At 40.5% G+C, this 27,270-nt stretch overlaps 1 protein-coding gene across 1 annotated transcript; it reads left to right on the plus strand.

Moving 5' to 3' along the window:
* On the plus strand, positions 1–4,900 carry LOC143602243 (cytochrome P450 704B1-like). Its single transcript, XM_077079425.1, has 6 exons — positions 1–323; positions 964–1,179; positions 1,744–2,064; positions 3,214–3,594; positions 4,221–4,421; positions 4,528–4,900. Exons 1-6 carry the CDS (start codon positions 42–44, stop codon positions 4,705–4,707), a joined length of 1,581 nt encoding a protein of 526 aa, XP_076935540.1. The 5' UTR covers positions 1–41; the 3' UTR covers positions 4,708–4,900.
* Positions 4,901–27,270: the final 22,370 nt, after the last annotated feature.

Consider the following 27,270-nt stretch of genomic DNA (forward strand, 5'->3'; position numbering starts at 1 on the left):
TAGAATTTGAAGATTGCCCATAAATTTTTAATCTCAAGAAGATGGAGATAGGAATCTTGATCACTTTGGCATGTTCAATCTTTGCATGGATCTTTCTTCACCGATGGAACCAACGAGCCAACAAAGGCCCGAAAACTTGGCCACTTGTTGGAGCCGCTATCGAGCAACTAGTGAACTATAATCGGATGCATGATTGGCTAGTCAATTACCTAACCGAGTCAAGAACCGTTGTGGTTCCAATGCCCTTCACCACTTACACTTACATAGCCGATCCGGCTAATGTAGAGCATGTTCTTAAAACCAACTTTGCAAACTACCCAAAGGTATGTAATTTCTATGCATAGGCCTATAAATGAATTGAGCATTCAATGAAGTGTTCATGAACCGTTCGGCAAGGAGTTCGTTTATGTTCGTTAATTTAATAAACAAACGAACATGAACACATGTTTTATTCGTTCATTTATGTTCATGAATGTTCGTTTTCATATTAATAAAAAGTAATTAAATATTATTTGTATTTTATATATTATATCACCCTAATACGTAATATCTGATTAAATGTTATTTGTTTGGTTGTGTTCATTTAGGTTTATTTGAGTCTATCTACGTTTGCTCATATATGTTCATTTTATGCTCGTGGACTGTTCGTTTAGATTTTAAACGAAAGAACATAAATGAACACACACATGCTCCTTTTCTAAACAAACAAACATGAACACACATGTTTGTTCGATTAATTCTTCGTGTTCATGTTCGTTTAAAGTTAAATGAACAAACACGAACATGTCCTTGTTTGTGTTCGTTCGCTTCATTTATAGTCCTATGCAACACAAACTACTTCACCTGGTTGCATTTTCTTTCAAGACTTTCTTTCGTTATATGCGCATAAGATCTTCATTTCTATTAACATGTTTCCTTAAGATATACACGTAAAGTTTTCAGCTTTCGTTTTGGGTTTTGAAGGGCGATGTGTATCATTCGTATATGGAGGTGTTGCTTGGAGATGGCATATTCAATTCGGACGGTGAGAATTGGAGGAAACAAAGGAAAACTTCAAGTTTTGAGTTTGCTTCTAAGAACTTAAGGGACTTTAGCACTGTGGTTTTCAGAGAGTATAGCCTCAAACTATCTTCTATTCTAAGTCAAGCAGCTTTTGACCATCAACAACTAGACATTCAGGTAATTAGCAAGTCATAAGTGTGTCTAAGTCATTAGGGGGTGTTTGAGATTGCTTATTTTCACCAACTTATAACATTAACTTTTTGAAAAAGAATAAGGTGTTGATATGAGAGAGAAAAGTTAATTAGTTACAATTTTATAACTTATTAACTTATTGAAAAGTTATAAAGAGTTTTCATAAGAAATCCTAAACACCCTTGGAGTAGAAGCAAAGATAACAAAAAATAATCTCTAAGAGAAAAATGATATAATGTGTTAAAACCTTAGAACTATGAAAACTCACTAAGTCTTGTACCCGACGATGAAACTTAGCTCGTTTAGCCGTTGGTATATACTACTTATGGGCCAAGTTATTTATTGTATTTTAAGTTGAGCTCTTTTAAGCACGTTTGACTATGTCTGGTTATTCAGGTATGAGTCTGCTAACTTTCTAATCAACTTTCATCTATATGTTCTCGCTTTTTTTTTGTTGCTCTTATTCTAATTTCAAATTGATCGAAACACGTTAATTTAGTGTGTTTTCCTCTATTATGTGCTAAAAGTTGTATTTTTTTTCTATTATAGGAATTATTGATGAGGATGACACTGGACTCCATATGTAAGGTGGGGTTTGGAGTAGAGATAGGGACATTAAGTCCTAACTTACCCGACAACCGGTTCGCCAAAGCATTTGATGCTGCAAACATTATAGTCACTCTTCGGTTCATCGATCCTTTATGGAAAATTAAAAAGTTTCTAGGGGTCGGTTCTGAAGCCGTTCTTGATCAAAGCATCAAGATCATTGATGATTTTACGTATTCGGTCATCCATAGAAGAAAGAAAGAGATAGAAGAGACTCAAGATGTTCCTAGTAATGGCAAGGTAACTGCAAGTCATTTACTAATGGTTTTGTTATATGAAACCTGGTTTATAAGAGGTCAAACACTTCAACTAAAAAAAGTATACAAAATTGATTTTGTTAACAAGTATGCACACATATTATTTAATACATCAAAACTTGTAAAATTTGGAAAAATAATCGTTTAGTCCAAGCTCTGGATGGAACTCGGGTCTGACAACTAGGACAAACGATCTATTATAGGTTGCCATCCATTAAGACATTACAGCCATTACCTGTGGGCCCCGTAACTCGGTTGTAGCCCATGCTATGTCATTTTCTAGCCTATTTGCTAGGGCTGAGCATGGTTCGGTTCGGTTTGGATATTAGGCGAAACCCAAACTGAAACCGAAGTAATCGGCTCTAAATATACAAACCAATCGGTTTTCTAGTGTTTCGGTTTTCCAGTTATTTTCGGTTTCGATTCGGTTATTTTTGGGGTTTTTTTTCAATTCTATGTAGACATTGCAAAAAAAAATTTTGAAAAATGAAAATGCATTTTTGAAGCTTGTATAAGAACGTATTAAAGTATTGAATTAAAAAAACAAAAATAGACATGTGTTACGTGGAACTATACGAATACAAAGTTGTTAAATATAGTTTAAAATTTAATAAAGTTTTTAATTAAAAAACATTATAAGTTTAGTCTTAATCTTCATTCATCATCTAATTTATCTTTAAAGTTTAGTTCATTCCTCATCATCTTGATAATCTTTATTACCATCAATCTGTTTGGTTATTTTCCGTTTTTTTTAATGGATAACCGTATCGAAACGAAAATTCGATTTTTCAAAAAAACTAAAAATTAACCGTCGGTTAATGCTTCGGTTCGGTTTTTTCGGTTAATTCGGTTTCGGTTTTCTGTTCACCCCTACTAATTGCCATAGTCATTCGAGTATAAGTCGCCTAACTCTTGCATCAAGTTCTTATAAAAAAAAGTCACTACATATGATATATCGATTGTATTACTTATAATAAAGTACTATAATCATATCATATAAATTCGTTTTAACTCGTACTCATTTTGTCTTGTTAACCATTTCAATCCGTATATTTTTCACCTATACATGCATCTTTATATATTTATGCGTTTTAGTTAGAATGTCGCGCCGGATATAACTAAATATGATCTTATTACATGTGTTCATCAGAACAAGCACGATATATTATCAAGATTCATCGAGTTAGGAAAAGATCCCGAAAACAACATCAACGACAAGAGTCTAAGAGACGTTGTATTGAACTTTGTGATCGCTGGAAGAGACACGACAGCAACAACACTTTCTTGGGCCATTTACATGATCATGACTCATGATCATGTTGCGGAGAAATTGTACGAGGAACTTAAGTCGTTTGAACAAGATCGTGCCGAAGAAGAGAATGTATGTTTGAAACCATGTGAAACACAAGATCCCGAATCGTTTGATCAAAGAACAAATCAGTTTGCTGAGCTTATGAGTTATGATACATTAGCAAAGTTGTATTATTTGCATGCTGTCATCACAGAAACTCTTCGGTTGTATCCTGCGGTACCTCAAGTAAGTCATTGTTCTTGTCTTTGTTTTGTTATAGATTGTGACATATTTCCGGTTAGTTAATATCAACTAGAGGGGCTAAACGAGTCACATTTGTGGGTTGAATGGTTGAACTGGAAATTGTGTTAGATACACATGAACCTGAACACAACACGGCTCTGTAACATTTTTTTTTGTATTAACACTACGAAACTACAAATTCACAACAACAATATAAATGTATATAAAATAGTTGATGATTAAATGGATATGAATATCTCATGTCAACTTTTACCCAAAACATTTAGTTAAACGTGATAACCTTTATTTATAATTTCTCATTTTTTGCATATATGGTTATTTATATGTATTATATAAAAAAAACTATATTTGTTATTAATTTTTTTTAATACAAACTAGTGGTTTCAAAAAAAATAAATAAATAAATTTAGTTCAAACTGTTAAACCACCAAACCCGTTGTTTTGGCTTACGCGTTCAACCTGGCTGATAAGGTTAGACTGTAAACACCTCTAAACCGAATAGATTAACCCCTTAACTTGAGAAAACAAACTAAAGCGGGTTGTTAAAAACTTGATGAAGCTACGAAAGATTTATTTATTTATTTATTTGTTTGTTTTATCTTAAAAAGGACCCCAAAGGAATCTTGAATGATGATATTTTGCCCGATGGAACGAAAGTAAAAGCAGGCGGTATGGTAACATACGTGCCTTACTCAATGGGTCGAATGGAGTACAATTGGGGGCCCGATGCAAGTGAATTTAAACCCGAAAGATGGCTTAAAGATGGCTTATTCCAAAATGCATCTCCATTCAAGTTCACTGCATTCCAAGTAAGTAATAACGACCATTTATTTATGAACAGGTTGATTAATTCAGGTTATATTTTATTTTATTTTTTAAAAACAAATTTGAGTGGCATTTTCTGTTATGTGACAGGCGGGTCCACGAATATGTCTTGGCAAAGACTCAGCATACCTGCAAATGAAAATGGCACTCGCTATTTTGTGTAGATTTTTCAAGTTTGAATTGGTAGAAGGGCATGTGGTGGAGTACAGAATGATGACGATTTTATCAATGGCAAATGGATTAAAGATTAAAGTTTCAACACGTTCATGAAAAAACTCTTGTAATCGTGTTCCTTAAAATATACATTTTTAGCATGTTCTTAACGAAATTTTGATTATATGCTAATGTAGTAATTTGGTGTTTTCGATCATCTGATCTTCAGTTTCACATTCTATATATGTAACACATAAATAAAATGTTCGTTATGATTTGTACCCGAAAAAGATATGAAGTACCTAAATCCAAAGAAAAGATTTTAGGAGGTATTTGAGTCAGCGTTTTAAGATATTATATGATACTGAATAACTATGGTTTCACAAATAAAATTTAATAATTAGTGGGTTGAGTGGTTAATAAATTCTTTTTATTGAAGGAATTAGAAAGCTAAAACAACCAAAATTTATAGTTTTGTTAATAAGAATGAAATTGGGTTTAAATAAGCAAATATGTAATTTAGTTTTTGCCATATATATTTGCAATTTCTATGAAGCTCATTTATCCAAATTTGATTATTTGACTAATAAATTTGACTTTCAAAAAATATTATATCACAAACTTCAAATAATCCATACACCGTGAGATTTACCACAAAACAAGCAAAGAATGAATCATTAACTCCATCTTATCTACTAAATAAATTATTATTATATTTAGAATTTTAGATCCAATCGAACCAAGTGATTTTTTAATAAAAGAATTATTATCAAAAACTTTAAATACAGTTCTGGGAATGAATTATCATATGGTCCGGTTTAATCGATTTCTGATAAAAAAAATAAATAAGCTAAACCTTTAACTACGTGTTGGTACAACGGTTTGATTTTGATGCTTTAGACCTATTTTTCAAAATTGTTATTTGTGTTACATTTTTTAAAATGATAAATATGACTCGTTGTTATAACTTATAAGATAACTACATATAAAAGAATTTAGTTATGAATAATAATGGTTAATTAAGAAAAAATAATAATAATGATAAAGGCTTTCTACAACCCACACAAGGAAAGAAGAAGTGGCATGATGTGAGCTCGATTGCCTGTAAAACTTGGCCAAAATATACTTTAATTAAGAAAAATAGTTTTCTATAAAATAATATTTATTTTTCTTTTCCAACTAAAAACCATTTTAAAGGTTTTATGTTATGTCACGACTATGCCTTTATAATCTTTGGTATTGATGTGATTCGTGGCTAGTGTAATTCTATTGGTAAACCAACACCCTTCCACCATAAAATAATCTCTGGTAATCCACATCACCGATGCATTTAGGTCAGAAGTTGATCATGTTGTTCTTGATGAGAAAACAAATATTGTGATTCTTTCGGTCATTCTTTCGGTCTCATCAAGATAAACTTTTGCAATGCATTGGTGGTACGGATCCTTTCGTTTACCCGTGATAATTAACGTTATGGCATGATCGCAAATAACCTAAAACTAATACACAATTGCTTCGTACACTCGTCTTTTCAACTTTTTTGTATCAATTTGCAGGTTAAACGAAGAGAATTTTATAAAATCTTTAAGCGTGTGCTTACGCTTATGAATTGCTTCAAATATATCTTCATATTTGTGGATTTCACCACACTCCACGAGCCGCAATTTCTCTTTCTTTTGATGGGAAACACAAAACAAAGAAGAAACATTAATTAAAGTTATACTTAAATTTGTGAATTACGTTCTTTTCGTCAATTTACATTCAACTAAACCAAACTTACTCTCAAATTAAATTTACTTTCAACACAAAACAAAGCAAAACATCAATTTTCATTATGCCTAATCACACAAAAAGGGTTGGAACGTAAAAACCAAAGTGTACTTAAACAACTAATTAGCGTAGTTTTAATTAAGAGTAATTTTGACTTAATTGAGTGTATTCAAACAGTTGAATGTAATCTTGGTCTAATTGAATGTAATCAATTAATATGCATATGGTACTCGGAGAAGGTGGAGTCGAGGTATGAGTTGATACGCTATAAATCCAACTGATTCACGCAGACAGTTAAATAGGATGAAGATGGAGTTGAATGAAATTTCAATTTTGTTACCGCGTGTTTTTTAAAATCAAGGGTTCTGAATTTCTCCCTCCTGGGCTTTTGCACGATAAGAAATTATTGTATTTTATTTTTTGAAAGGCGGCAATATTATAAAAAAGGAAAAAAGAACATACCACGACTAGCAATTAGCTAGACGAGACAAGTACAGAAACACATTTAAAAAAACATTAGGGATTCATCATCCACTTTGTCCAAGTAACACAACATTTACAAGCGCGACTATAGAGCCAAAATAAAAGAAAGGCAAACAATATCATCGAAAGTCGATCGTTGATTTCCTTCGATTGGAAGAAAATGTCATCTCTGATCCTCCAAGTAATAAAAATAATCGATTCCGCTAGATCTTTTTTAGATGAAACCAAATGAGTTGAGTCGAGCCAAGCCATAAGAGAGGAAGGGGTCCGATCCAACGACAACACGATACCCAACCAAGCAATAATTTGGTTCCATATCCCAAGGATCGAAGGTCAATTACCAAATATTACTCAACTCAGGCCATAGATTGCACACCGGGCACAATAAAACCCTCCAAGCACATATGTTGATCTTTCTCGGAATTTGATTGTAATAAATAGTCGAACGAGTCGCCATGGGTATAGCATACTGCTCGATCGACTTCTTCGCTTCCTTAACCAAGAAACCCACCACTCCATTACATTCCCAATGCCAACAATCATTACCATCTCCGAGATGAACCTCAGAAAGCCTTCGGACCAAATCAACATGGGAAGCCAATTCAATCCCTCCTCTCAACTGTCTACGCCACATCCAACCTTCCGAACCCAACCTTTGAGCAACCGAGCAAAATTTATTTAATTCCCAACGCAAAATGTCTCGGGTATAAAACTTTTATAGAAATATCACCCACCCAAACGTCAACCCAAAACCGAGTAGCCTCTCCATTACCGAGTACTCTAGAGAGAACCGAAGATGGAATAACCCCGCAAGCGTTTAACTTGTCTCGAAGCATGACAACTCTACCCCACGTAGACGAACCAAGATCACACGATCACCCTGAGTCAAAATTCCACCCCCATCGCCATAGATCGCCTCGATAACTCTCACTCATAAACGGTGCCTTCTCCTTAACAAACCCCCAACACCATTAGACATTATTGTATTTAACATTTATCGATCTATACATCTATAAGATAACTAAATAAAGTGCAAATAATAATAAATTAACTTCTAATAAGGAATAATGTATATGAACTAATAAAAGAGGGAAACAAGACATACCTTAACATGCCCAAGACATACCACAACATGATACCTCATATACATCTTCCTCAAAGTCATCATAGTTCTGGCATGTGAGTACCGGGTAGATAATATAGCCAAGCATAACTTGCTGATAAATAAATATTATACTTTTTTTTAATCTATAAAAAAACATAGCTAAGATAAGTTAAAAGTTAAAACAATTAACACCAAATTAAGTTTACAATGTTTATGAATTATAAAGATGTAAGTTGTGAGTTGTGACTGTCTATCATGTCTTTGAACTACTTAAGTTTACGGGTGACAATGGACTTCCATGGATGCGTCATTGCATAGAAAACAAAAGTCGTCGCCTTTTGAGCATGCCTTTTGTGTTTCAACAAGAAAACAAAATAAAAGAATTCAAAGGCGGATAGATGAGTAAACCGGCAAGTCATCCTTGGCTGCACAATGCATACCTTGTATTCACATGCAAGAACTTGGATGAATGCGTCGATAACATGAATTGAAGCAGGAAAAGACTCAAATGCATGAATATCTTTCTAGTTATGAAGTTATGAGAATTCTTTCCTGTTATGGAAAGAATGAAGTTGAAGAAAAAGAGTCAATATGGAACTTGATTTCTAAATGTGGAAATGGACTTTTGTTTGGATAACTTTGGGCTAGGAAAGAAATGTGACATTGGAATGAAGTGTGTGAGTGTATATATAAAGTAATATAATCTATGTGGATGGTGCATATATTAAAGATGGTGGTGGTGGTGGTGGTGGTGGCCATGACATGTGAAATTAAGGTCCCATGGTATGTTGCAAGTTGAGGGGGTGGGGGTCCTTTATGGTCTTTTTCATCCCTTTTATGGCATAGTTTCAACCTTTTATCAATATCTTATCATACTCTTGCGATTTCAAATTTTTTTTCTTTGGATAACATGATTTTGTATATTTGTGGGTGTTTGTTTATGACTATATAGATAATACACTTATAGTTATCAATGTTTTAGTGATGGTTAGATCTAGACATATTAGATGTATGTTTACTAATTTGTTATATATCTATGGACTATAGGTTTATTATTTACTTACTTCTTTTAGGGTGGTGGGAGGAAGATGATGATGTGCCACGTAGATAGATTTGAAGAGAGAGGCTTGGGATGATCAGAGTGGAAAAAAATGCTAAGAAAAGGAGAAGTATTACATCCTGAAGTGAGCATCCTACTCCGTAATCCCAAGGGTGTTTAATAATACAAAAGTAAGAATGTTGAATCGGGAAATAAATAAAAGACATCATTCCAGTATATAAATACAATAATGAAATGATTATGACATTAGCTCGAAAGAATTACACGGTCCTTGTGGTATGTTTAAATTTTGTTTTTGTTCCTTAGTATAAGAATTTAAACATATTAATGACATGGTTTATTTTAATTTCAGTTTTGCACAAACTTAACATAAATAATCCCTAACATGGATGAATGTTAACTTTCTCCGTCAAATTTTAAATTGACTAAAATGGCCTTAATATTAATCTTGTTTTCGATTTTTCATAATGGTAAATAGAGACATAGACTTTATCATTTATGTAATGTTTTGAAAACCGAACTGATCAACAAACTGAAAAACCGACTTATATTCTATACAAATAATTTCAAATTTCCACATACTAAATATGGAAAACGACACACTTCATCATTTAGTCACAAGTATCATGGGCTAGTGATGGTCATATATATAATTATCTGTTTATAATTAATATGATTAATAATTGTTTTAAGTATTAAGTAGCCGACCAAGAAAACGAACCAGAAGATAGTGGGCCGCAAAGGTGCTGTGAAATGAGCCCATACAGGGCCCACAGACCATAAAGCATTGCCTTTACGGATGCCATTGGGACAATGGGACGGGTCATTTCAGTAGGGTGTTATTAGTTAAGAGGCGTTAAATGAGTCGTATTCATATACTTGGTGGACTGATGGTCGAATCAGATACAAACATGAAATGATACAAATGTAAATGGCATGCGGTTGAAACGAACATAACAATAGTTTATATATTTAGAGAAAAGAAATACGAATATGTAAACGATTATAACCAAAAATATATACAATGAGGCATAAACTATATGTGTGCTGGTTTTTATTAACCCCAACTATCATATTTTGATCGGTGTTGGTCCCAGCTAACGAATTGGTTGATAACGCTCCCACATTTTATCATATTTCCCAATGGTCCGCGACTAACAAAATTCTAACGACGATAGTTGGGGTCGCCAGAAAACCTTTTTTTGCCGGAACACTCACATTTGTTTGAAAAAAAAACCCAACATTTTCGTCCCAGACGTCTTTGTAACATTGGATTGGACCTTTAGGAACTTTTTTTTAGTAAAACCACAATTATTGAGATCGTCGGAAGTCAGAACCCTATAACCATCGTCGAAAACTGTTGGAGGTGCTCAAGTGTGGTGGTTGGTTGGTGATGAGTCAATTGGTGGTGGTGGCGGTGTTCAGATTGAGTTTTCCGGCAAAAATGTGACTTTTCCGATCAAAAGCGTTTTTCCGGCAACCTGAAAGTAATGGCATTCGGATTCTGTTTATTGCGGATTGTTTGGAACATATATCTTAAAAGATAGAACCGTTAACAGCCAATTCGTTAGTTAGAACCGAGAATATCTTCAATAGTCAACATGTTAAGTTAAATGTGTTCCAGGGTTTCAACTTGGGTTTATTCAACCCATTTACACGAAACTCAAACTCGCAACATTTGTTTGTGTCGACTTTGTAATGCTATATTTATATTAATTTGTATTTAAATACACATATAATCATACAATTTTTACGGATTTCAATTTTAATTAAGATTGGTTCTATATTATAAAATTGGTTCTATATTAAGATTGGTTCTATATTAAGTTTGAAACTATTGGATTAAAACCGCAGATTTGGACAAACCACAAGGACGAAAACCGCATTTCACTAAAATAAGTATTATAATAAAGAAATAGTGAAAATACATGTCTACCCCTGACTTCACAATTAAATTTAACGGAGTTAGTGATTTGGATGTAATTGACAAGAACTGGGAAACGTGGAGGGTCTATATGCAAAAAAAATAAACTTTTTGGACTAAATTCGCATTATTTGCCAAACCACAATGACGAAAATGGCACTTTACTCTTTTAATTAACTTAAACAAGCTTGTATACTTAATGAGCCTAATGGGTCTAAAAATAGTGTGACAAATAAACCCGAACCTAGTGAGCAAACCCGAAAGTTGCAAAAGTTAATGTCGGAAAATGAGACGAAAATTTGGGTAAGAGATCAGTTTTAATAAGCTTCACATGTGATGCATAGTATTAGGCGCTACCTGTTCAGTTGCCAGACAAACAACTCGTTTAACGAAACTATACCATAAACATTCCTTTTATATTTATTTCCCTCTATCCTTATTAATTCTTAGTTTTTATACCCTTGAACTTGTTTTAGTTCTTAGTTTCATGTATACTTCTTTTTATACATACCAAAAACATGCATACCCATTTACCCAACGTGTTTATATGTGTACTTCAGCTTTGTTTTAACTAGTAATAATACAAAATAAACATGTAAAAGAAATATTTTCCTTTGAGAACTAGTAAGAAATAAATCACATGTTCTATCAATACTCTGTTAACCAATGAAACAAAATAAATACAGTTTGTTATGGGCATTTGACCTTTAAGAATAAAAGTATAAAATCGCTAAACTCGAAAATAAAAATTTACATAAATAACAAATTATACAAGTGAATTCAAAGTGGGAATATTTGTTTCATAAAAACCTCAGCAAAATATGTTGAAGTGACTCCAATAATCATTTACTTTTTGTTGTAGAAAACAACAAAAGAAAAAAAAAACAAAGAAGAAATCTATTTACAAATCTGTGTGAATTTGACACTTGACCTAAACCCAAACATTATTATTTTCCTTAGCCCAGTAGACCCACGTTATATACACTTATTTTGTCCGAATTAAATTATTTTACAAAATAAAATAATTTTTTTAAATGATTAAATATTTATTTCATAAATGTATTTTTGCGGGTAACTTTATTTGCATTTAGGGTTTTACATGTATGTTTTGTGTTTGTGTTTATGAGTTTTCATATTGGTTTTGTGCTTAATTTGATTTGCTTAGTTTTGTTATTGAGTATGTCTTTGTTTGAATGTATATTTATAAAGAAATGAACGAACGCTAACTTGGTGAGAAACACTAATATATGACGATGAAGAGGAGTGTGGCATTGTGCATCGGTTTAAGGCTAGATTGAACTGTATTAAGATGTAGCTAATCCGGAGACTAGAATTGAGTGGAAAGAGATATTTAATATTTAAAAGAAGACTGCTTGTTATCGATTCGTGTAAATCCCGTATCGGTTACACTTACTTAGCTTTCGAATCCATCTAAACCAGTTCATAGTTTTTTTTATGTTTTTTTTATATGAATATGAGTTCTTGTTACGTTAAGTTTTCTTTAATTTGTTAATAAAGCTTAATTCTCGTTGAACGATTTCTTTACTGTCTTCTCGAGTCAAGGTTAGTCGCATACTTTGAAGAATTCTAATCCACTAATCCAGAATATCAACTTACTTGTTAAAGACAAACATACAATAAGGCTATCTATTACATCCTTCATTCATCATTCACTTCCACCTCAACGTCACATTATCAAGGACGAAATGATATAACTTATCAAAACATAAACACACAACAATAAATGTTGAATAACTCTCAATATTATATTGAGGAAATATAACTCAAATACCCCTATTACACATAACTCTGTTTCTCATGATGAACCCTAACTTCGTTGCATTTTGTGTGTCTCTAGATGAACTCTAACTCGGTTGTATCTCACACTCCACAATCTATAATATCTAACAATAACTTGGTTTATATAACCTGCTAGGCAAGAAATGAACAAATATAATAAAACCTTAATTGTAACCCCCACAAACCCGTTACATATTAATGAATCTCAAAGGCCCAGTAAGTCTAACCCAATCACCTAAACATGTAAACCCTAGATTGATTATAAAATGTCAAAAGAGTCAAGATATTTTATCATACTTATTGGTCAAGATGACCAACATGCAACCTTTTGCTGTAATATTCATTTGGCCACTTAATCCACAAATAGGTTTTGTACTTTTTTATCATTTTCTTCCTCATACATGGTAGATGTAATTTCACAAGGTGTAACTAAACATGCACATGTCCTCACTGACAGTCTTTTTAACTTGCCCCACATTGACCCCTTCAAATATTTAATTAACTTTTTTTATATGCCAGTTTTAACTACTAAAAGTAGAGGTGTACAAACTACAAACCGGTTTGTGTAATAAACCGGACCGGTTTAGTTGACGGATGGTCAAAACTAGTTAGGTAAAATCAGGTTGGGTTAAAACTGGTTTAGGCGGAAAAATATTCGAATCTATCATATCGATTCAGTTGGGTTATAAACCAGTTTGGGGTGAAAAAAAACGGTTTTTCCATATCATGTCAAGTCTAAAATCAGTATGATTCTCCGAAGTTTAAACTGGTATACAATCGTATGGATAGTGTTGGTTTGTAAACCGTTTTACCTTTTTGGCTTAAACCAATTTTGGGGTGCTATCGGGTCATCGGTCTGGAACTGGTATTTTTAACGCACTGCTCCTAAGTGTAGATGTTTATGTTAACCCAAAATAGCGTAATTATTTTTTTGAAGTTCATATCAACCCACATTCAAACCCTTAGAACAACATTTATTATATAAATTTATATTTTTAATTTGTTGAACAGAATATAATCAAAACTATTAACAAATAGATTTCTTGTTGATCGATCTACTCTTAATATCCGACTTTCATGAAACATTTTTTGATCACATGATTACTTCTACGCAGCCTGCTCAGGACTCCAATTTTCCAACTTTATAATTTCACAATAATTTGCCTATTTGCCCTGTAAATGTTATCGACTACAGATTTACAGCTAGTTTTAAATATTGTGACTTCTCTACTAATTGATATGTGAAAACCGTTCTTTTCGGAGGTAAACCGGCAATCCAAATGGCTTTTACCATTCTACGCTTTACTATTATGACCAAATTCAAAACCGGTGATCTTTTAAAGTAGTGGACAAATCAGAAAATATGATTTAAAAGGAAAAAAACATTGAAATGTGAAGAAACACTAAGTGACCCCGGGCAGATTATAGGTAATCTGGGGACTAAGTAATGTTTCCCACGAAGGTTAGGTCCAGCAGAGTAAGTTGTACTTCAGGGAACCTGCAAAACAGACACCGTAAGCTCGTCACTGAGAAGGGGGGGGGTTCCTCCTTGTGACCACCCTCCGGCGTGAGAATCAGTCTATATTGCTCTTTGAATATAAAAGTATATGAATACTATTAGAGCAGTTATCAAGTAAGTTATACGAGATAGTAGATGATGAAATGATAATACCATTTGCTGTCTTTTATAGCCGAAGGTGGGTTTCCAAGGGGTTTAGCCGGCCCAACACGCTACCAACTGTAACCTATGCACGTGCCCTACCTGTGAGTGGTGGATAGGTAGCGGCTGACACAGAGCAGGCGTGCCGTGCACTCTTCGTCTTCTACCAACTGCAGGCTAGGCACGTGGTCTGGCAGGAGTTGGTGGGCAGGCGGCGGCTATTGGTCACAGTGCTGTGGCGTGCTGTCTGCCACGCTGCTGTCAGTGAGCTGTCGCATTCTTGGTCAGATCTTTTGTCTTTACCTCGTCAGGTATCACGCAAAAGATCCTCCATCATACGGACTGGCCCATTTTGGCGGGAGTTTTCCCCCTCCCGCCTTTGCTCATTCTTTCAGGTGACACTGAATTTGTAAGTGTTAAGCCTTGTGCGTGTAGCTATGCTGTGCGGGTAGCCTTCCCTGATGGCTTGTATCCGCAACTGCGGGAACAGGCGGGTTACTTTACCATTGGGAGGCTTTTCCCTGCGTATGCAGCCTGCATGCTGCGCGTAGGCTTCTCTGAGCATGGTGGGTCCTGCGGGAGTAGATGGTCTTTGCGCAGACATCCCTGTTCAAGGTGAGTCATGCGGGACCAACTGAGCCCTGCTGGGACCTACCTCTTCAAGTCCCCCCAGTCCAATGTTCTTCTCACGAATGTCTAATAAAGTGAGGTGAATTTTTGGACTTAAGCAAAGGGTTTTGAAAAGGGGTTTTTGTAAGGTTTTCCATGGGGGTTCTTCCCGCGGAAGTCCTTGTCACTTGCAGAAATTCCCGAGTTTCCTGCTTGGTCTTTGGGTATGATGCGGGTAGGTCTGTAACCTCCTCGCAAGTCAGGAGCATTGAGTCTTAGTTGTGCGGATTCTCCCTGTGGTTCTGGTAGTTTTTGAACATAGTGATCAATTATGTTTAAACCACCAATTCCATCTTGGAGCCTCAAACAACGTAGTACTCGATGTTCCCGCAATGCGGGGATATTACTTCCGTTTTCACAAGCATTGCCCAGAAGATCCTTCCTGGTTTCAATTCTCAGCGGGTGCTAGGTATGTGAAGGGTTTTGCCTTTACACTGTACCTGCGTCCGTCTTACGGTTACTTTACTTCCAAGGTATTCCTGGCGTCCATTCCCTGCGGGTGCTAGGTATGTGAAGGGTTTTGCCTTTACACTGTACCCGCACCCGTCTTATGGTTACTTGGTTGCCAAATATTTTGGCTTCAATTCCCTGCGGGTGTTAGGTATGTGAAGGGTTTTGCCTTTACACTGTACCCACACCCGGCTTATGGTTACTTGTTTGCCAAGGTAAGGGATATTTTCCCGCTTACTTTTTTGAACCTTGGTCTTCAAATTTTTAAATTTTGAAATTTGAAGAGTTGGATGGATAACAACCCAATACCTCAAACGTCGTGCGACGGTTTCTTCTGACTGTGTCAGGACGTGCCAGAAGTTATGGCGACATGACATTATGTGGTCATTCCAGTTGCTTTTTCAGGCGCGTGGGCACGGGATTTCGGGCGCGTAGCCGCGAAATCTCTGACACACGTCCTTTTTGACAGCTGTTGCCAGTTCGCTTTTGCCACGCGTCATAGTTTCATTGCACCTTTGATTTCTCTCTCTTCCGTATTAAATTCATCGCATTAATTGCGATTGCTATATAAAGGGGGAGAAGGTTATTTGCAATTCGCACTTTCCACTTTCATCTCTTCTTCTCCAGTAATTTCCGGCGAATTTCTCTTTTTCAGTAAAGCATTGCTCTGAAATCTCTTCTTTCTTCCACCATGTCTTCTCACGATGCTGATGATCAGAAGACTGCTGGCGAATGCCAGTGTTATCTTCCTGTCGAGCTGTACCAGTATATCGTCAGGAAGTTCATGCTCGAGTCTCTCGAGCCTGAGTTTCCTGAGCCCCACCATACTGTGTACGATGCCCCTAGTGGCAAAATCGGGGTTTATGCTGCATTCTTTGTCTACGGGAACCTTAGGTTTCCGTTGACAAAGTTTGTGTACCGTGTCCTAGAGAGGCACGGTGTGCACCTGACAGAGGTGCACCCCATGGCCATTGCCAAGGTCCGGCACTTTGAGTGGGTGTGCCGGATACTGGGCCTTGAGCCCCTTGTTGACCGCCTGATGACCTTCTATACTTGGAGGTGCATCCAAGGGTGGTACACTCTTACAACCCGTATCAAGGGTTTAAAGATTTGTACCACCGAGCGGAGTCTTCGCTCATGGAGAAGAGAGTTCTTCTTTATATCCGCTCGAGCCATCCCCATTGCCATGAAGTTCAAGAATGGCCAGCCGCTTCCGAACCTTCCCGCCATCAACTACGAGGAGGCGGAATGGTTCGCGAAGATATCCCGGGTCCAGTCCCCGGTTTTCCGTTTTCCGGAGTCGGCGATGGTGATGCTGGGGATGAGCCGGGTGTGGAAGGCGGCGAATGCGGATAAGGTTCCGATCGTCCTTGAATATGGTTCGAACTCTACCCCTTATGGTATGTCTTGTTTCTTTTTTGCTGACTACGATTTTTTCTAACTTTCTTGTTGATTTCAGAGGGTAACGATCTTCAGTCGCTCCTGAATCCGCGGGAGGAAGATGGTCCTGCGCGGATGGGTACTCGTGCTCTGGACGGGAACGAGTTGCCCATCTTAGAGCAGACTGCGGGTCGGTTCGTGGAGGTTTACCCGCCAGGCCAAGAGATCCTGAGCCACCGACGGCCAGGTAAGCCTATCTTCTACCCTGAACCTCTCAATGCTGTGCCTGCTGCTGGAGTTCATGACATTTCTTCTTCTGAGGAATCCGCAGAAGGTCCTCCACTGGTGCGGAAGAAAAAGGCTGCCGTCGGGAGAGGCAAGGAGAAGGTGGCCTCTACGGCCGACCCGGTAGTCCTATCTGACTCGGAGTCAGATAATGCAGAGGTGGCGGGGAAGCCCGGTGGTGAGGAGACCACCGCTCCGGAGGCTGCAGGTGTTACCTCCGGGGAGGCAGCGACGACGACGGTTACCGGTGTCAAGAGGCCGGCTCCATCGGGTTCGCCCCCGCTCGTCCGTGCGTTCAAGCTCAAGAAACCCCGTAAGTACCCCCATAATTCTTGTCTAGATTTGTTGTTTCAAATAAATTTTTCTAACACTTTTGCTTGTGCAGGTGTGGATGTTGACGCATTCCAGGGTGGAGTTGGAGTAAGTATTCCCCCGCCAATGACGGTAGGCTCGGTCAGCCTTCCCGAGGCGTCGACCCAGGCGTCTACGCTTGCTTCCGCTGGTTCCAGCCTTCCTGAGGCTGTTCCAGCTGAGAAGGTGTCTCCGCCGGCCGTGAGTGCAATTTTTACAGCATCTTTCACGGAGCCGGCGGTTACTGTTGCTGAGGAGACGGCGCCAACAATGGCTACCACGGCGGCTGCCACTATACCTGCGCCACCGGCACCGGCGGCCGGACCATCAGGTACGCGCCGGGCTTCCCGCCGATCTACGCCACCTTCCCGTCTGCCTGACCTGTTGGATGGATTTCCTTTAGGTTCAGGTGATGGGTTTGGCGGCTATCGGCCTGTTATTGACCCTACAGGTACGTAGGGTTCTTTTTTTCTTTGTATATTTTTGTCATCTTTTCCTAACTGCCTTTGTTTCTTTTGCAGTGTCGGATTCCAATGAAGTGTATGTTCCAAGATGGAACATACGCCGAGGAACAACCCTTCGCACCCCTGTGGAGTGCGTGGATTGGGCTCGCCACGCTGCTCCTCATGGTGCGTTGGGGGAAGCCATGGCTAGCTACCAAGAGGGTAGGCTAACCAATGAGCTTCGGGTTCTCCAGGCCCGAACGCAGCCCCGCGTCGAGCTGCTTTGTCGTGAAAACGACAAGTTAAAAGCAGCTCGCGCCAAAGATGTATCTGAAGCGCGGGCTCTTCGGGAGGAGAACCGGCAGTTGGCCGCTGCCGCAGCCGAGAAGGAGAAGGCATTCAAGGCCCTCGAGGTTGAAGTCCAGGCGCGACTCGAGGCCCGCTCCAAGGCTGCCCAAGCTGTGAATGAACAGCTTCGGCTGGCCAAGGAGACTGCGCGAAACTCAACTGAGAGGGCTGCCAAGGCTGAAGCTGTTGTTGAGCCACTTCGCGAAGAGAATGAGCAGCTTAAATGCAAATTAAAGGCTCTTCAGCATGCTCATGACGCCTTGGCAATGGAAGATGCCAAGAAGCTGCAGGAGATCCTTGACCAGAGGGGGATGCTTGACCGTACTGAAAGGAAACTCAAAAGCGTCGAAGAAGCTGCCGCCAAGGAAGTTCAACTTGCCAACCTTGATAAAAGCGGAGCCGAACGTGCTTACAAAGAAAGTCAAGCTACCCTCCAATGGCTGGTTCGAGAAGCGTTGCCTGAGGTATCTTCATCTTTTTCTTCACGCTTTCCGCTCGTAATTAGAAAATGTTCTAACTTGTAATTCTTTTGTAGGTTGTGCGTCGGGTCCTTTCAGAGACCTCTTACGACGATGCAATGAGCGCAGCCCTCAACGCTTCTCATGAGGATGGGCAGAAGACTGGCTTCCTGCTTGGTCTAGGGTTTGCTGAGAGAGGCTTTCCGCCCTCCAACTTCCCTTTATTCAATGTTAATACTGAAGCTGCTTATGACCAAGCTGTGAATCAGTACGCTGCCTTCCCGCATCCAGTGGTGGAGAAGGTGAATGAAGCTGCTGCTGCTGATGATGGGCTAAGCATCCTTAAGGCTTTCCTTGGGCAGCCGCGCTCTGACGGTGCTGGTCCAAGCGGAGGTGGCCCTGAAGCCTGATCTTGAAGATCCCTTCCCCCTGCTAGGATAGACAGCCTTGTATAGATTTCTTTTAGGCGGGTAGTTACCCAGCCATTCTTGTAATTGATTGTGAAATATTAATCTCTTTGCGTATAAGATTGTTATTTCCTTGGGTTCTTTGCTTTATAAACTTATGACTTGTATACTTAGTTTAAATTAGCAATTTCCCAAGTGTTTAGAATAAGAACCTTTGAACGTGGTTGATGATGGGTTAAAGTTTCGCCTCCTCCCTCGTGATTGTGCGGGTAAAACCGTCACTTGCACTTGGTAGGATGGCTAATCTTTACCCTCTATCTGACCTGCGTGTAGGTTTTCCTTTTCGAAATTTCTAAGGCATTAAGTTAAACCTTTGAACGTGGTTGATAATGGACTAAAGTTTTCGCTTCCTCTTTCGTGATTGTGCGGGTGTAACCGTCACTTGCACTTAGTAGGATGGCTTTAACTTTAGACCTATATCTGACCTGCGTGTAGGTTTTTCTTATCCTTTTAAGTGTTCATAAGTTAACCTTTTAACGTGGTAGACGGTAAGTTAAGTTTGGCTTCCTTGTTCGTGATTGTGCGGGTAAGACCGTCACTTGCACTTACAAGGATGGCTAAACTTTACCTACATCTGACCTGCGTGTAGGTTTTCCTTAGAACTTTTTAACATTTTGGCGTTGTGTTTATGCGGGTATTGCCGCCTTCCACACGCAACTACTTCTTCCCGCAAGGGAAGTTCATAGGTTACAAGCTATTAATACATCATGAAAGGAGAATCATTTCCATTAGAAGTGGCTCTAGGCCTTTTCTTTACAAGTTGGAATTGATCTACATATAACATTTGCGTAATTGAGCTCCATTCCATGTTCTAGGGATGGGAGTGCCATCGAGCCTTTCGAGCCGGTACGCGCCCTTTCCCAGAACTTCTTTGATAATGTATGGCCCTTCCCAAATCGGGGCCAACTTTCCTGGGCGTTGTTGGTTCGAAGCCTCGTTGTTACGCAGTATGTAGTCTCCTTCCTTGAAGTTGCAGAGTTTTACCCGCGTGTTGTAGTATTTTTGCATTTGTCGTTTGTAGTTTTCTTCACGCACGGCGGCTAAGTCTCTGCGCTCTTCGGTTAGCATAAGGTCTAACCGTCTTTCCGCATCATTGTCTTCTGGTTGGATTAAGACCCTTGGTGAGGGTAAACCGATTTCGACTGGGATCATGGCTTCAGTGCCATAAGTGAGACTGAACGGGGTTTCTCCCGTACTGGTCTTCTTCAGCGTTCTGTTTGCCCAAAGGACGTGTGGAAGCTCGTCCACCCAACCGGATCTATGTTCCAAGAGTCTTCTCTTTATGCCTTCGACGATGCTCTTATTTGCTCTTTCCACCTCACCGTTACCTTGCGGGTGTGCCACTGAGGTAAAGGTGTGGGTGATTTGAAGTTCTTTCAGCCACTGCTGTAGCTTCTTGTCAGCAAAGTTGGTGCCATTGTCGCTTACCAAATTCTGTGGAAGTCCAAAACGACAAATAATAAATTCCCAAATAAATTTTTTGATATGCTTTGCGGTTGTTTGGGCTAAAGGTTTCGCTTCTATCCATTTGGTGAAGTAGTCAATGGCTACCACTAGGAACTGAACATTCCCAGCTGCTGTTGGAAATGGGCCTGTCACGTCAATGGCCCACTTCTGAAATGGCCACGAGGAAGTGACAGGAACAAGTTCATTTTTCGGGCGATGCGTGTTGGGTGCGTAAAGCTGGCAAGATCTGCATTTTCTGATGTATGCCAACGCGTCCATATGCATCCCCGGCCAGAAGTATCCCGCGTTGTTTAGCTTGGCTACCACAGCGCGGGGGCCTGCGTGTACTCCACAGATGCCTTCGTGAACCTCCCTTAGGAGGTAGTCAGCATCTTGGTTGTCCACGCATCTTAACAATGGGCCAAGAAAGTTACGTCTGTAAAGGGTGTCATTGACCAGCTGATAATTCAGTGCTTTACAGCGTAGTTTTCTTGCCTGTGACTTCGACTCTGGTAACGTTCCTGCTTCAAGGTATTTTATTATTGGGGTCATCCATGTTTCTGTACCGGTTTGGATGACACAAATTTCCTTGTGCGGGACTGATGGTGTTTCGAGGAGTTCCACGCGGATGTCCTTTCCCAAGTGGGTGAAGGCCAGTGATGCAAGCTTGCTTAACGCATCCGCAGATTTGTTTTCGCTGCGCTTGACGTGTATCACTTTACAATCATTAAAATCGCGCATGATGGCTTTGGCTTGGGCAAGGTACAGGGCCATTGTGTCGTTCACAGCCGTGTACGTCCCGTTTATTTGGTTTGCCACTAGCATGGAATCTACGTGGGCTTCCAAATTTTTTACACCCATCTTTCGCGCAATCCTCAATCCGGCCAGGAATGCTTCATATTCAGCTTCGTTATTCGTACTTGGAAAATCCAGCCGAATAGCATAAGTATATTCCTGGCCTGCTGGATTTGTTAATTTTAACCCTGCGCCTGAACCCTCGTTACTAGCTGCTCCATCAGTGTAGAGTCGCCAGACTTCATTGATTTCGTGTGCTGGGGAGGGTTGAACCTCCTCCTGGCACTCTTTCTCCCGTGAAGCGGGGACTTCTGCAATAAAATCAGCCAGGACCTGACCTTTAATGGCTGGTCTCGGCTTGTATTGAATCGCATATTCTCCCAATTCAATTGCCCATTTAGCTAGACGTCCCGATAACTCGGGTTTGCCTAGAACATTTGAGAGTTTGAAGTTGGTGAGAATAGTGATTGGGTGACCCTGGAAATATCGTCTCAACCTGCGTGAAGCGTGTATAAGTGCCAAGACCAGTTTTTCCAGGGTAGAGTACCGGGTTTCCGCGTCTGCCAGCACGCGGCTAACATAATAGATTGGCATCTGGATGCCTTTTCGTTCTACAAGCAGGACTGCCCCGGTTGCTCTATCTGTTGCGGAGAGGTATAGGATTAACTCCTCCCCCGCTTGTGGTGCCGTGAGTGTTGGGAGTTCGATCAGGCGTGATCGAATCTCCTGAAAAGCTGCTTCCGCTTCTGGTGTCCAGCGGAAGTGCGTTTTCTTTAAACAATTTCTTAGCGTTGACACAAAAGGGAACGACCTATCCGCATGGTTTGCCAAAAAGCGGTTAAGCGCGACTAGTCGTCCATTAAGTGTTTGAGCCTGTTTTATGGTGGTAGGTGATTCCATTTTGACAATGGCTTCGACCTTTTCAGGGTTCGCTCTGAAGCCATCTTTAGTAATAATGACTCCTAAGAACTTCCCTTCTTCCACCCCAAATGAACACTTGCTCGGGTTGAGCTTCATGTTTATCTTTCTGAGCGTGTTGAAAGTTTCCTCAATGTCTTTCAACATCGCCTCTGGCTCGGGGCTTTTGATGACCAAATCATCCATATAGACTTCCAAGTTTCTCCCAATTTGGGCGTGAAACTCTTTGTCCATTAGTCGTTGGTACGTGGACCCCGCGTTCTTAAGTCCGAACGGCATCATTTTATAACAAAATGTGCCATCGGGCGTCCGAAAGGCGGTTTTGTCCTGGTCATCTACAGCCATGTGGATTTGATGGTACCCCTTATACGCATCCAAGAAGCATTTAAGGCGAAATGGTGCCACCGAATCCACCTTGAGATCAATTTCTGGCAACGGATAACAATCTTTGGGGCATGCTTTATTCAAATCTTTGAAATCTATGCACATGCGCCATTGTTTGTTATTCTTCGGTACCATTACGGGATTTGCAACCCATGTTTGATATTTGCTGACGCGCACGATGCCCGCATCAAGGAGTTCCTTGACTTGGGTTCTGCACGCGTTGGTTTGCTCGGGCCCCATTACTCTGCGCTTTTGTACGATCGGCGTAACGGCCGGATCGCATTTGAGCTTATGCTCTGCCTTTCCCCGGGGTACACCAGTCATGTCGGCTGGTGTCCACGCGAAGATGTCTGCGTTTCGCTGCAGTAAGCGCTTGAGTAAGGTGCGTGTTGGATCAACAATTGTCGGGCCAATGGTAACGGCCTGATCGGGATATTTCCCATTGAATGCCCACTGTTCAGGTTCAGTGATGGTTTGTTTGGCCATCTTCGGTTTGGGTTTAGAGGAGACAGATGCGATGCATACCTGGGGAATGCCCGTGATCATCGCTACGCCTTCAGTTGTTGGCCATCCCATCATGCCGTGGACTGAGGATACCACGGCGTTGAATCTTGCCATCCCGTCTCTCCCGAATAGGATGTCATACGTATGATGTGGTTTTTTCATCACAACAAAATCCACATCCTCCGTGCGTGAATAATTCCCATCGGTGAGAGTGACGGGGAAAGATAGGATGCCCAAGGGAGTGTTCATGCTGCCGTCAAACCCTTCCATTGAAGCGTAGACCGTCTCCAGGCGTTCCTTGTCTTCATCATCGAGCTTGTCGAAGAACTGCCTGTACATCACTGTCGACGATGCGCCATTGTCAACGAGGGTGCGGGAGGTGATGTAGTGCCCCAGCTGGCTTTTAATGATAATGGGGCCTTCTTTGTTTGGGCCTCCCGGCACTCGCGGGAAGCGCACTTCTGCTTCCTTCCATGCGCATGGTTCGGTCATCGGTCTCTTCCTTCCTCTGACCTTACCATGGACCATGTTGATGCTGATGTCGACGGGCTTTCGTCCGTTACCCCTGTACCTGTTGTCGTTCCTTCCTCCCTTCTTGATAGATGCCACGAGGTGTGCGAGCCTCCCATCCTTGACGAATGTCTCGACGATGTCCCTCAAGGATGTGCACTCCTCAGTGCTATGGCCCTTTGTCCCATGGAAGTCACAAGACTTGCTTTGATCCGCATTGGGTTTCTGTCGGATCGCTGAGGCTTTTGGCCATGGCAGTTTTTCCGTGGCGAATATCTCCGTGACGCTCTTGGTGAGTGGCGTCCAACGGTTTTTCCGGTTCGAAGGGTGCGTGTTGTCCCTTCCGCCAACCAGAGGGCGAGAGCTTGAGGGGGTGTCAAAGTTTATCCTTGACTGCCAAATACCTTGCCGCCTCTTTTTGTTTAGCCGGGCGGTTCTCACATTGTTCTCCCTTGTCCTCTGTGTGTAGAGGTTTGTATTCTGGGGGAGATCTCTTCCCAGCTGTTTCTCCGTTTCGGCGAAGCGCTTGGCTGCCGTCATTATGGCATCCCATGTGGATGGCATGCCGTCTTTACCCGTCAGAGTGCGGATAAGTTCTGGGTACTCAGCGCCCTGAATGAAAGCGGCGCGAACGAGGTCTTCGCTGATGTTGCCCAGACTCAGCTTCTTGGAGTTGAAGCGGGTGATGAAGTCCAGTAAGGATTCATCCTCTTCTCTCACACAGTTGAGGATCGTCCACTGCTCCTCAGTGTGCTTCCTCTGTTGACTAAACTGTTGACTGAACTTGTTCTGGAAGTCTGCCCAGTCATAGATGTGGTGGACCGGTAAACGGTCGAACCATGCTCTGGCTGCTCCTACCAGAGTCATCTGGAACATGTAGCACCACGTGGGTTCCGTCCAGTTACTGACGGTTGCCCCCGCAATGAACCTGTTCAGATGGTCATCTGGGTCGGATATACCATCGTATGTGCCAATATTGGACATTTGTTTGGCACTCCTCGGGGCGATTGCTTCTGCAATGTCCCTTGCAAATTTTGACCTTCCTGCGTTTGTGGCAGTAGGTCTAAAGGCCTTGGAGAAGTCACGCGAGCTTTTTTCCGTGACTGGTTGGAATGCTTCCCCAAAATTCCTTTTTGGCTGGGGATCCGTTTCCTTACGCTTCCCTTTCGCCCTATGGCGAGGGTTCGCGTCGGTGTCGGATTCTTCCCTCTCGGCGTCTGAGTACTCGTACTCACTACTCATGTTGAGGTGCTGGCGAGTACTACCGAATTCCTCAGCTTGTTGGACTGAACGCAAGCGTTCGTCCAATTCAGCCTGAAATTCTCTTTGACGTGCCTCGGCCCATGCCTTCACTTGATCAAGTGTTTGGCGAGGGGCTCGAGTTCGTTTTTCCAGCTGGGCATCAGTGAATCCCAGTGGAATATTTACTCCACTTGCCCCTACATGAGTGACTGGGGTAGTGTTCGTAAAATGTACTTCACTTGCCCCAGCTTGGGTGGCTGGGGTAGTGTTTGTAAACATTGTGTTGCCGGTGTTTACCCCAGTGGCTGGGGTTGTGGTTACCGGAATTTCTCTAGTCATCTTGGAAGTTTTGAAAAACTGGAGAAAGATGTAGTTCTAGCTTTATGCACGGATGGCGCCAATGAAGAAACACTAAGTGACCCCGGGCATATTATAGGTAATCTGGGGACTAAGTAATGTTTCCCACGAAGGTTAGGTCCAGCAGAGTAAGTTGTACTTCAGGGAACCTGCAAAACAGACACCGTAAGCTCGTCACTGAGAAGGGGGGGGTTCCTCCTTGTGACCACCCTCCGGCGTGAGAATCAGTCTATATTGCTCTTTGAATATAAAAGTATATGAATACTATTAGAGCAGTTATCAAGTAAGTTATACGAGATAGTAGATGATGAAATGATAATACCATTTGCTGTCTTTTATAGCCGAAGGTGGGTTTCCAAGGGGTTTAGCCGGCCCAACACGCTACCAACTGTAACCTATGCACGTGCCCTACCTGTGAGTGGTGGATAGGTAGCGGCTGACACAGAGCAGGCGTGCCGTGCACTCTTCGTCTTCTACCAACTGCAGGCTAGGCACGTGGTCTGGCAGGAGTTGGTGGGCAGGCGGCGGCTATTGGTCACAGTGCTGTGGCGTGCTGTCTGCCACGCTGCTGTCAGTGAGCTGTCGCATTCTTGGTCAGATCTTTTGTCTTTACCTCGTCAGGTATCACGCAAAAGATCCTCCATCATACGGACTGGCCCATTTTGGCGGGAGTTTTCCCCCTCCCGCCTTTGCTCATTCTTTCAGGTGACACTGAATTTGTAAGTGTTAAGCCTTGTGCGTGTAGCTATGCTGTGCGGGTAGCCTTCCCTGATGGCTTGTATCCGCAACTGCGGGAACAGGCGGGTTACTTTACCATTGGGAGGCTTTTCCCTGCGTATGCAGCCTGCATGCTGCGCGTAGGCTTCTCTGAGCATGGTGGGTCCTGCGGGAGTAGATGGTCTTTGCGCAGACATCCCTGTTCAAGGTGAGTCATGCGGGACCAACTGAGCCCTGCTGGGACCTACCTCTTCAAAATGTTAATAATTTCGGTTAAACTACTGATTCAGCTGCCTACCAGTCATGTCTGTATTTAAATATAACACGTGGCCCAAATAAAGATGGTTCAAGCGTACTTAACTTGGGTCACCCGCGCAAACGTTTTTAGTCCGACAAGCCAGTAATTTCTAAAAACGGTGTCAAGAATATATTGGTGACTCGAAAAGGATTAATAAATAATTATGCAATAAGTCTTCTTACAATCATGGTAGTTGTACTTTTTTCCAAACCTTAACAGCTGAACACGTTCTTTTTCAAACAAATAACAACTTGTGACTTTTATTAATCAAATAACTTATGATAGTATTTAATTAATCAGACAAAATTCATATTATAAGTATATTAAAAAGTAGGATAATATTTAAAATTTTCCGAACAAAACATGATTAGAATTTAAAATTTTGGTATCACAACGTGAGAGAATCGACACTTTTTATCTTTATATAGTTTTTTTTTTATTTTGGCCGGTGTGCCTATCACAAATCTCTTTACGCCAGAATTATAGGTTTCGTTATTAAGACTATACGTTGTGGAAAACACCTAATGCATTTTCATACCAAGCAGGCATCTTCTTCGTTAATGTGTTAACGCCTTGGATGCCAGATTAAGTGTGATCCATCCCTAAACGCACCAATAAAAAAATTATTTTTCTTTTTTCTTTTTTTTTCTTTATGTAATCAATTAGCCCACAACGCATTAGTTAATTAGTTAGTTAGCTAATGTTTTTCTACCTACGTGATGTCTTAACTAGAGATCTGTATTAGCCCACACACATAGCCTAAGTTGGATATTTTTGAGATTTGTGTTGAATTTTATTTTCATTGAAATTCAATATATGAATTCGATGACGAAATTAGACAAAGTGATTTTCTTGT

The sequence above is a fragment of the Bidens hawaiensis genome, unplaced genomic scaffold (assembly GCF_021521415.1).
Source record: "Bidens hawaiensis isolate Kalapana, Puna unplaced genomic scaffold, B.hawaiensis_p1.1 tig00058175_1, whole genome shotgun sequence".
Taxonomy (NCBI): domain Eukaryota; kingdom Viridiplantae; phylum Streptophyta; class Magnoliopsida; order Asterales; family Asteraceae; genus Bidens; species Bidens hawaiensis.